Here is an 11,620-nt window from a genome sequence, read left to right on the forward strand (position 1 = left end):
TCGCGCCGTCCTCTCCTGCGCTCCGTGAGTGGACAGTATGGAGTGACGGGATTAATTATAGAGAATTTTCATTTTGAATTTTCATTTCGATTCTAAGGAGATGTTCTGGAGTAATAACTGGGAAATAACACAGTTGACTTAAATCATTCTGATTACATTGATTTAACGGATGATACGGGTTGAAATTAAATGTATGAAGGGCGATGATAAAACATAATCGTTCTCCTCACTCTACATTTCTTCAGTCTGACTTCAGTTCACCACCACACCGTCTGTGTCGCCAATTCTCCTTTTCTTCCAAACCATGCGTATGCATGGGTCAGAGTTTGCTTAGGGCTGCGCACATTCTCCCGTCAAGTTTGTTTTTAATATATCACAACCTTAGCGTGGAAAGTCACTATACGCCACTTTCAGCCCCGTTTTGTGCGTACGCAACGGGTATAATTAAGACCCCTGATCTGTGAGGATGCGTTGTGGTGCACCAAACCTGTAAAAAAATTGTATGATGCACTGGTTGACCATCTCAGCACTTGTATTCGGTATTGCATAGACCTCTGCCCATTTGGTATAGTAGCCTAGTCGACGACCATGACACACTTCCAGAACATCACCTCCTAAACATGAACACGTGTATTATTTAAGGGAGGAAACAGGGATGAATACTGTTGCGTAAAAGAACAAAATCGGGGTCATGCGCGCGACAGCTCCTGAGCTGTAGCCTACACATTCAATCGATCTGATAACGACGAGCCCTCCAGGAACGGGTTACGTCGGATGCTTCTGTCCTCGGACTCACGCGGAAACGATGCGCCGTCTGAGAGGAATGTTGTTTCAGTCCTCAAACCACGCTGTGGTGGAAGTTGTCAAACGATTCTTTCAAAGTGCACAATAGTAGGCCTACAAATGCTCTGTCCAGGGGGGTGGTTCACTTTTCACGAGTGGTAGTGGCGTGGCGCCTGTTGGCTGCTGAGGTGAGTTGAACCCCCACCGTCAGATTAATAAGTGTTCTAGCCGACGTCACCGGTATTTAATGCGGCTCTCTGCGGGATAACGGCTTGGGCGTGTGGGCGCGTGCCTAATCGTTTAATTCAACCGTGATCACTTTGGGATTGTTGTGTGTGTGTCCGGGATGGGGAGCACGGGGGCCGAGCCGTGCAAGAAGAGAGACGGCAAGAAGAGGCTGTGCAAAAAGAAGAGGACGATGCGGCTCAACATGCCGGTATGCCTCTATCTATCTATTTATTAATCTGTTTCTTTCTCTATCTCTCTCTCTCTTATTCCCTCCCCCTCTCGTATCTTTCTCTCTCCATCACCCTCAACCTACACAAGGCCATATCATTGAGTGAGGGTCGGAGAGAACCCCTATTTTAAAGCTGAAGCAAAAATGTCGAATATTGTTTGGAATGCCCCGTGACTATCACATTTCTGAAATGTTTTCAAACACGTGCAAAATAATTATGTAATAACATGTAAAGAATACTTTAAGAAATGTGTATCTGAAGTGTGTCCCCCCCTGTCCGCTAGGGGGCGCCACACCAGCGTCACCCCTCCGCGCTACTGATAGAGCTGTGTGAGCGCTGAGCAGGTTCCTTGTGTGGTCTCCCCTGCTGGACTCTACCTGTAGATGTGCTCTAATAGAACATTCCTGAACACCATCCACATGCCCATGAGCATACCATTTCATACGGTCAAATTGTATTGTTTGCATTTGTAATATTGTATTTTTGAGCTGCTCCATCTTATACATAATTACAGACTTACACTTCGATACTTTTGTGCGCTGGTATGTTGGTTTGTCTTTCTGGTTTGTATATTGTATAATATATACATGTGCAATGCATATCATTATGTGTGTGTGTGTGTGTGTGTGTGTGTGTGTGTGTGTGTGTGTGTGTGTGTGTGTGTGTGTGTGTATCTGGTCGTATGTGGGGTGAGGGGGGGGGTTAGCTACTTCCATTGACAAAGCAGCTAGCATATCCACCAGTCAGACAGCAGCACAGTCTTTGTTGCGTTTTTACAATAACAGCAGCAGCAGCAGCAGCGATGACCTGTCAGTCAATAGTCCTCGGACATCAAAGATAAAACAGCCCTCCAGGGGTCAGCTTACTGTAAAACAAGCACAGCGCCTCTAACAGGCTGTGTGTCCTCCTAGAGCAGTTAAAGGGAGGACTTTAAGAGAGAATGTGCCGTTGTGAATTTAAAGTCTGGAGGATATGCCCTCGGTTACAGAGCAGAACGAAACACCGGGTTCCCTTACTGTTAGAGTGCTGTCTTTTATGCTATATAAAGCGATGCTATGCTGTGCGATGCTGTTTTATGCTGCAATATACTATGCTATGATATGCCATGCTATGCATTTACTATTGCTGCTGATCAAATAGCCTTCCTTACCCACATTTCTGCTACATGTTAGAAAGTGCTTTGCCAGTGTTACGCGGCTCAAACGTAACAAAGAAACGGGGCGGGAGACACCGCGAACAATCCACGTTTCTTCATTTAATTACGTGAAAAGCAAGGATCAAACAGATCTTGACAATCAGAGTGCAAAGCACAAATCAAATCTCCCGCCCCTCGTCTCTCCAGGCCAGGCCCACTTTTATCCGGTTCACGGGTGCACACCCCGTACGCAGGCACACCCCCATCATGGAACATGTGGGTCCAGGCCTATGAGAGCAAGGCAGACAAAACAAGTAGCACGCGTACAACGACAACTGAAAGGCCAATGTGGCCGTAACAGCCAGGTCTGCCTCTAGTATCACTTTTTATTCACTGCGATCGCTAGCAACTCTGCCGCCTGGTACTAGGGCTACGATGATGTAGTGGTTCTACTCATGCACTTGTGACACCACTCACAGACTACTAGAGTATTACTAGATACTAGAGTGATGTAGGCCTCAGGGATGTATTGGCCATTTTACAATTAGTCACTATTTGTAATTGTGTCTCTTAATAATGACAGGAGGTTAATCAGAAGAAAAAGGGTGAAGGAGAGGACTGATGGATGGTGACGGTGTTGGTGTCAGGTGACACATGCTTGTTGCTGACCAGAAAGATTTAATTTGAGTATTTATTTTGTTTATTATCCATCAAAGAACACAAGGTGGAGCATATCCCATGACTCGACCTTCAGATGTGTGTGTGTTTGTGTGAGTTGCTGCGTCATCAGATGGGTGGATGTGGGAATGGGAAGGAGCTCCGGGTGTGTATGAGTGTGTGTGTGTGTTTGTGTGTGAGTGTGTGTGTGTTTGTGTGAGTTGCTGCGTCATCAGATGGGTGGATGTGGGAATGGGAAGGAGCTCAGGGTGCTGTGGGAGAGGTTTTACAGTCACACACGCTCACCTCCATATCACTGCGTCTGGTCCCACGTTTCAGGAAGAGAAAAAGGTCTTTCTCTATTTATATTGTCTTTTTCTGTGTCCTTGTGTTACATTCTTTCGATTGATTCTTGATCAGTATATAGAGTGCTATGTACTAGCAAAGCATGAACTGCCATTTAGCAGCGCATGTTTCCGTCTCTACTCCAGTCCTTTGTGTGCAAAGTGAGTTGCGGTGGCAAATAATGGCATGAAATCAAAGTAGAGAAGTTATTAAGATGATGAAAATAAGTAGCAACTGATCGCAATAATGTTAACACGCAAGGCAAACTTGAGATCAAAAACGTTTTTTAGAAGTTGTGAGTCAGAATCATGATTCATACATTAATCCCATTTTTCCTTGCATCCCTATTAATAATGCTGGCTCACTCCGACAAGACAACTGTCAAGTCTCTGCCCTTCCTCAGCTGTTACTCACCTGAGTGAGTGTATGAGTGCAGGCAAAGAGACACAGGGAGACCAAGCTGTCTCCACTGTTCCCGTGAAACTGCCCCTTTAAAACCAGAACAACATGTATTCATGTTTTACTTGGCTTTGTAAATTAATAGTTCTTAAGCGGTTTAAACATTGAATGTTCTTGCATTGAATTTGATGCAAGTACATCAAATTATTTGCAAGAATTACATTCTTGCATATAAAATCCAAAAATGTTTTGTTGTTTAGACTGTATAACATGTTGGTCGCCGATGTTGGTGGCTAGAGCGGGTAAGTGGCGTTCCCCCTGTATTAGGCATGATAAAAATGCACACAACCACACCTTCAAAATTATAATTTCATTAATCGTGGCCCTATCATGAGTCTATATTGATATGAATATATTATTAACACAATTGGGATTCGTAGAAGAAGGAGTTTAAAGTAGATTGAGACAGTGAGTAACGATCGACTCCACATCCACCTTTGAACCATGAGAAACCCACTCTGGCCTTCGACCCTTGGTTACATAAAGGATGTGGAGTGTTGTTTATTGGGACAATGTTTTTGCGTCCTGGGCAATACTTTAGCGGTTCATACTTTGTAGCAACAGTGAAGCTGTAGCAATGGAAGAGTTGTGTGTGCGCCTGTTATGTGGGTCACTGTCAAATGTTTAGTGATAGGCCCATTCTAATGAGCTCGTCAGGGGTCAGGGGTCACGTGGAGTCTGTGTGCAGACCTCCAGCCGGGCGGTGAGGGGGTCTATACAGTAGATCAAGGCCAAGCTCTCTGGTCATCTCAACACGTTGGGCTCAATGAGGCCTGATGAGACATGACCCAGTACTAGTAAGTATAAAATAGAATACCGGTATGTCTTATGTGATTTAGCCAGCGACATAAAAGATGTGAAGGGGGGGGGGGGTGAGAGAGAGAGAGAGAGAGAGAGAGAGAGAGAGAGAGAGAGAGAGAGAGAGAGAGAGAGAGAGAGAGAGAGAGAGAGAGAGAGAGAGAGAGAGAGAGAGAGAGAGAGAGAGAGAGAGAGAGAGAGAGAGAGAGAGAGAGAGCAAAAGTGAGATCGAAGGAGGGAGGAAAGCAGGGTGGAGACAGACGAAGTTAGAGACAGAAGGACAGATGGATTGATTGAAACGTATGCGAGAGGCAGAGAATATTATACTGAGTTGCAAAGAGGCTGCTGAAATATTGATCGCTGCAACTCTGGCATACAGGAGCAAAGGTTTGTGTGTGTGTGTGTGTGTGTTTAAGTATGCCACTTGGTGCATGTGTGTACAAATTTGACTGTGTGTGTGTGTAACATTGAGTGTTTGCATATATGTATGTATGTGTGTGTTTGTGTTACATTTTGACTGTGTGTGTGTGTTTTTGTCTTTAATTTTGACTGCGTGACTATGTGTGTTATTTTGGCCCTGTGTGTGTCTGTGTGTGTCATTGTGAGTGTTTATGAACCAGGACAGCTCATGAGGTGGTGTTGTTCCCCCCTGTGCATCATGAACCTTTGAGGATTTACGCTGTGTGTATCTTAAACAATATTCTTTTAAAATAAACTTTCCTTGTCTCTAAATAGGAATAATTTCAGCCTGCATATGCATGTAACTGCACATGACTTATTTTCAACGTTTAGTTTATCTTAAGAGTGATGTGTTGCGAGACACATGCCAATTCTACTGTGTCTATTTAACTATTTCCTTTTAACTCTGTGTTAGAATAGTGGTATACATATCGCTGTGTTCATGATGCACCTGTATACAGGACTGAGGAAGGGCAGTATGTGCTGGTGTTGGTGTACACAGTAGGAATACATGGTATACATGAAGGTACAGAGAAGTAGTTTGTAAATACATTTGTTCTTATGCACGTATGCTCCACACACTATTTAATTTGGAAGAGATGTATGTGTGTGTGTGTGTGTGTGTGTGTGTGTGTGTGTGTGTGTGTGTGTGTGTGTGTGTGTGTGTGTGTGTGTGTGTGTGTGTGTGTGTGTTATCAGACAGGTTATTTACTATTAGAGAGAGATAGAGAGACAGAGAGAGAGAGACAGAGAGAGAGGGAGAGGCTACATTTGTCAAATGCTTTGGCAACAGTGTTTCAAAATTCGTGCCAAATAATGTAAGTGCATTGAATTGAATTAAGAGATTAATGAAAAGATGAATTAGGATGAATATTAAAACACTTCTCCTTCTACGAACTCACTCCTACACACAACGAACAAAAGAAAGAAAGAACAGAAGAAAGATGACCTCCCATCATACTTGTAAATCCGGGAAGAGCAGAAGACCTTTCCCATGCCAAGGACATGTTATACTAAATCACAGTTGACAGATAACACTGTGTGACTAAGACTGTTTAGGCTGGGCAACAGTGGTGTGTGTGTGTGTGTGTGTGTGTGTGTGTGTGTGTGTGTGTGTGTGTGTGTGTGTGTGTGTGTGTGTGTGTGTGTGTGTGTGTGTGTGTGTGTGTGCGCTTGTGAACGTTTGTTAGTCCACGTAGCGCATGCGTGTGTGTGTGTGTTTGTGTTTGTATGTGTGTGTAATATTATAGTGTAGGCGGCCTTGGTGTGTCCTGGTCTCACTCCAGATTGGAGCAGTCGGTTGCCCATGGCAACCAGAGTTAATGGTATTCATGTTTTTCGAAGTGTTGCTTGAAAGGAAAGTAACTTTATAAAATGATATGACAAATCGAATCTATAATAAATTATATCTAAGCATTATATCTACACTCTGTGCATCAAATGAATCTTTTTGGATTGCATTACATTTCATTCCAGTGTGTTTAAACGATGTCTATGGCCGTGTTCTTAGGTGAACCTAATTTACCTCTCGTGGTGAATCCTGACTCAAAAGCTAGCAGCGGCCCAATCGTTCCATGCATTGATTGGTGATTGGTGTTGAACTTATTCCTATCTTCTATATGTACTCAGGCTAAACACACTGGACTAAAGTTGAGCAGACTACACAGAGTCCTAAAGAAAGACACTATGGAGGTGGTCGTATCGATAGGGACAGTAGTACACAAACTGACGGACGGACAGGCACACCTATCCGTCAATAAGACGTGCATAGCGTAGGGTGAGAGAGAGCTGGATTTGTCATGTTGTCCATTCAGCAGATGTTTGGAGATAATCGGAGACAGTCCACCTCTATGTTTACCCCTACATACCCCAGCATGCACCAGAGGATGAGGGTTAACTAGAGTAGCCACTGTAGACCTGGGTGTATGATACACTAGCCCACTTTGAGTACCCAAATGATCAGTGCTGGTAAGTGTTTGACTTATTCACCTAATTGCTGACTTTAAGCTATACTTTATTAGTTCTAGAAAAGCGTTTATATATATTGTATAGTTTATGTTTGCAAGAAAACTGTCAGTATTGTAAATAACGTCTAGGTTAGTTGTGTGTTCTTGTTTATAGCTATTCATTTGAGGTGATTAATGGTTAGTGTGTATTTATTGTGCGGGGCCCATATCAAAGATACCTGTGCTGTGACTGTCATCTTTAAGATGTGAGGAGATGGAAGTAAGCAATACATTATATAGATGGAAGAGGAAGATCATAATGCTTTATATTAAAATAATTACGGGCCATTACAAAAACAGGATGACACAAAGCCAAAGGAAAGGGGGTTTGCTCATGTATGTTTCTGCTCTTTGAGGGCAGGTTGCTGTTTAACGTGAGGCTGGGGATCGTCTGCTTGACCTTGGACTCTATTCTATTAAACATTAAACATACACACACACACACGCACACGCACACACAAATGCATACACACGTACACATGCCTATGCAATGCATGCAAACAAACACACACACAGAAACAAACACACACATGCATTCATACACATATTGCATGCACACACGCATACATACATGCATGAATGTACCCACACATACTCGGTTTGCTAGCATTTTGTAATTTCGATTTTTGTTATACCTTGACAACAGAAAAAAGCCTCTTGCTACATTTGTTTATGTCTCTCTCTGCCCCCCTCTCTCTCTCTCTCTCTCTCTCTCTCTCTCTCTCTCTCTCTCTCTCTCCCTCCCCCTCTCTCCCCCTCTTCAGGACCTCTGCTCTCTCACCATGCCCTTCCAGGAAGGAGAGACGGGCAATTCCGATAAAGATGGTTTACGCAAGGTAGACGCAATCCTTATTTGCCAACTCATCGACACAATATCCGTATTTTGTGTGTATGTGGGTGTGTGTGTGTGGTGTGTAAAGTGCAGCCAGCTGAACTTCTACTCACGTCTTACACTTTTGTATGCTGAAATTGTTATAAAAGAGGCTGTTAATGACCCTTATTGTTTAGGTCTAAGGTTGGATGTTTTGTGTGTCCTGTTTACACTCATAGTTTGACTTGTGTACACAATGAAATCTCTTTATCACACAAATTGTACCCAAAACAATGGACAAATACATGCATACAAAAATACCAACACACTCTTATCAGTTGCCCATAACAGGAAGAACTTCTACAAACAACACACCTCTTATCCCTTTAATCGGTTCCCTCTCTCTCTCCCTCTCTCTCTCTCTCTCTCTCTCTCTCTCTCTCTCTCTCTCTCTCTCTCTCTCTCTCTCTCTCTCTCTCTCTCTCTCTCTCTCTCTCTCTCTCTCTCTCTCTCTCTCTGGGGCTGTGAAGGTTGCGGTTTTCTATTACTGTCCTCTTTTTCGTCTCTGTTGACACGTTTTATAAGGATTACCTGATTATATTCAACACTACTGTTTCAACTTCTTTGCACATTCTTCACTTGATGTTTACTTTTCTATTTGTTAATGTCATACAAAATGGCCTCCCTGGTCTTCCACCTAACACTTACAGTTTATACATTAAGTCATTCAGATGTTTTCATCCAAAGCGACATACACATGTAAATAAACACATATATGCACATCTAAATTGGAGTAACTACACAAAATACCAAATCCTGCAAGACCTCGTAAGAAAAAGCAGAGACCAATCGTATAATCAAGGTTCATAGAATTAGAAAAATGTAATAGTTCTCTCAGATCGTTTTTCTCAACCTAGCTTGTGTCACTTCAACGACATATCTGAGAACCACCGCCACCGCAAAGACTAATTGAAGGCTGAGATCTCTAGTCTGCGCGTAGTCACACACAAACACACACACACACACACACACACACACACACACACACACACACACACACACACACACACACACACACACACACACACACACACACACACACACACACACACACACACACACACACACACAGTATGCATAAGTGGCAGCTACCTGGAGAGCAGACGACTGAGGCATCAGATAGGGTGTGTTTGATAAACACCCCGGCGTGTCCCACTCACTAGGGAGGGAGGGGCAATGCGGGCGAGGTAGTAGTGTTGTTACTCGGCTCTTTTCAAACCCCTTCACCATTACTACTTTCACAACCACGTTGTTGAAACAAATAAAAAGAAAAAATATCACAAATCGACATGTTTACAGTTTTTCTCAGTCGCTTTGGTACATTTCTCAGATCAGAATTGAAATTCTCAAAACTACCTGTTCAATCTTCACATCATTGTGTCGTTTGTGCCCATCAAAAACTAAGTTTCTCTTTTCTTTGAACAAGTTGCAAATGCTTTGGTACATTCATGCAAATGATTATGTACAATTCTCTGCTCTTTCCTACATTGTCAATTGCTTATGTCATGTTGATCAAAATGTATTGTAATGGGTCTCTATTGAATAGTCTCACCCCCACAACATTTCGGCATTAATTCATTGCATAAGCCTTTACATGCAAAATGGTTGAACAAGTTGTCATAATATGTCCAGCCTATTTCTATATATTTCCATTAGACTTTTTCTATATCTGTCCTGAATTGCTAAATTAATACCAGGTGAATCTTGACCTTCTCTAAAGAAGGGAAATGTGTGAAGTGTTATATCAACCAACGATCAACCGGTTTACTGAAATAGCTCAAAGGTGCATCTCCTGAACCATGAACTGGCAAGTATATATATAGCTGGAGCACAAAACAATGTTGCACATTGTCTTACAATGGAAGGACAAGGAATTGGACAGGGTCAACAGCCAGAGAAAAGAAGAAGAGGAAGAGTGAGGCTGCGTGAGAATGAGAATTTGTGGCCCAACAGACGGGAACGTCAGGAGGAAAACTGCACTGTAATTCCTACAGCAATGCATATACAGTTTACCCTAAGGAGATTGTCATATGTTCACATTTCTAGCAATGACATGGTCTGTCAACAAATTACAGTACAAAGCGTAAATGTGAATCTTGTCCAGTCTCTTGCAATCAACCTCCCACATACACTAAGGAGTAACTTACAATTTACAATAATTGTCTTCAAAACTTTAGCCATAGTTTACATCAGAACATCCCTCCAGAGTACTGTTAGATTGACAACATGACTAAGCAATTTGATTGTCTTATCCATACACAATGACACAAGGAATTGTCATTCTGATGGCACTGACATGTTCATTGACACAGATATTTGCTTTTCTGAGATGAACTAATGATTTTTAGCAAGAGACAGGCTATTGAAGGTAATCTATGGTATTTTGCTATTTGCACAAATTGTTTTGAGAAATGCCCTGACTGTTTTGCAAATGTCGAGGGTGATTCGAGAAATGTACCAAAGCGACTGAGAAAAGCTGTAATGGACATGCAAAATGGTTGCACCTTTGCACAGGATATCATATCTGATGAGTCTGTCTAGGTAATGGATAGCTTTAGGATTCAGAGCCGGGTTCAATGGGACTTACTCATATAAAGGTACAATTAAGGATCAAGTGGCGGTGAGGGCATGTTGTTCAAGGAACATGTGGGGCCTTAATACTGTTGCATAGCAACAGATAAACAGCCTTCACTGAAAGGTCAACAGATGTGGTGTCTGCAGGCAGACGGAGAGGCCTGTGTCCACTCGGCCAGCCCCACACGGGGCTTCCGACAGCGGGCCCCATCCCTGGGGGCCCGTCCCTCCAGCCCCCGGCTGGCCCCCGCCCGGACCTCCGAAAGCAACAAGCCCGGCGCCGGCCCCCCGAAGACCGTCTTCCCTTACCCGGTCAGCCGGGGCCCGCAGAACCCCCCCAGCAAGGCCCCACGAAGGTAGACACGCACACAGACAGGCTGGCAGACAGGCGGACTGGTACACAGACAGACAGACAGACAGACGGGCTGACTGGCAGACAGAGAGGCTGACTGGAAGACAGACAGGTTGACTGGTAGGCAGACAGACAGGCTGGCAGACACACAGGCTGTCTGGAGACAGACAGGCTGACTGGTAGACAGACAGGCGAGCTAGCAGACAGACAGGCTGTCTGCTAGAACTACAGGTTGACCGGCAGACAGACAGGCTGACTGGAAGACAGACAGGCTGACTGGTAGACAGACAGACAGGCTGACTGGTAGACAGACAGACAGGTTGACTGGCAGACAGACAGGCTGACTGGTAGACAGACAGACAGGTTGACTGGCAGACAGACAGGCTGACTGGTAGACAGACAGACAGGTTGACTGGCAGACAGACAGGCTGACTGGTAGACAGACAGACAGGTTGACTGGCAGACAGACAGGCTGACGGACACATTGCCCTATCCTGTTCTACATTGGCTAGTAGTGAATCAAGTACCACATTCAATTATACTCTTTATGACAAAGTTGAGTGATAATAATGTTACCTAAAATAGTTTTAAGTTACTTAAAAACCTTATTTCCTGTGTCTTTTCAATTGAAGTTTCAACTTAAGTCATTCTTTTTAAATGACGTTTTGGTTAAGAGCTATGGGTGAATGTTATTGGATATAATAGCATGGAACAGCTTTTTAA

The 11,620-nt window shown here is 43.5% G+C and overlaps 2 protein-coding genes across 2 annotated transcripts in view; both read left to right on the plus strand.

The window, feature by feature from the left end:
- The window catches only part of LOC132452244 (cytochrome c oxidase subunit 4 isoform 1, mitochondrial-like), a 213,294-nt gene that overhangs the window by 179,786 nt on the left and 21,888 nt on the right, over nt 1-11,620 (plus strand). The window lies entirely within an intron of this gene.
- LOC132452881 (uncharacterized) overlaps nt 351-11,620 on the plus strand; it is a 26,892-nt gene continuing 15,622 nt past the window's right edge. Inside the window, exons 1-3 of the mRNA XM_060045718.1 lie at nt 351-1,219; nt 7,865-7,936; nt 10,693-10,901. Of these exons, the coding sequence (XP_059901701.1) occupies nt 1,130-1,219; nt 7,865-7,936; nt 10,693-10,901 (371 nt within the window). The 5' untranslated portion in view covers nt 351-1,129. The remainder of the gene's footprint in view (nt 1,220-7,864; nt 7,937-10,692; nt 10,902-11,620) is intronic.

This window comes from Gadus macrocephalus, chromosome 23 (assembly GCF_031168955.1).
Source record: "Gadus macrocephalus chromosome 23, ASM3116895v1".
NCBI lineage: Eukaryota > Metazoa > Chordata > Actinopteri > Gadiformes > Gadidae > Gadus > Gadus macrocephalus.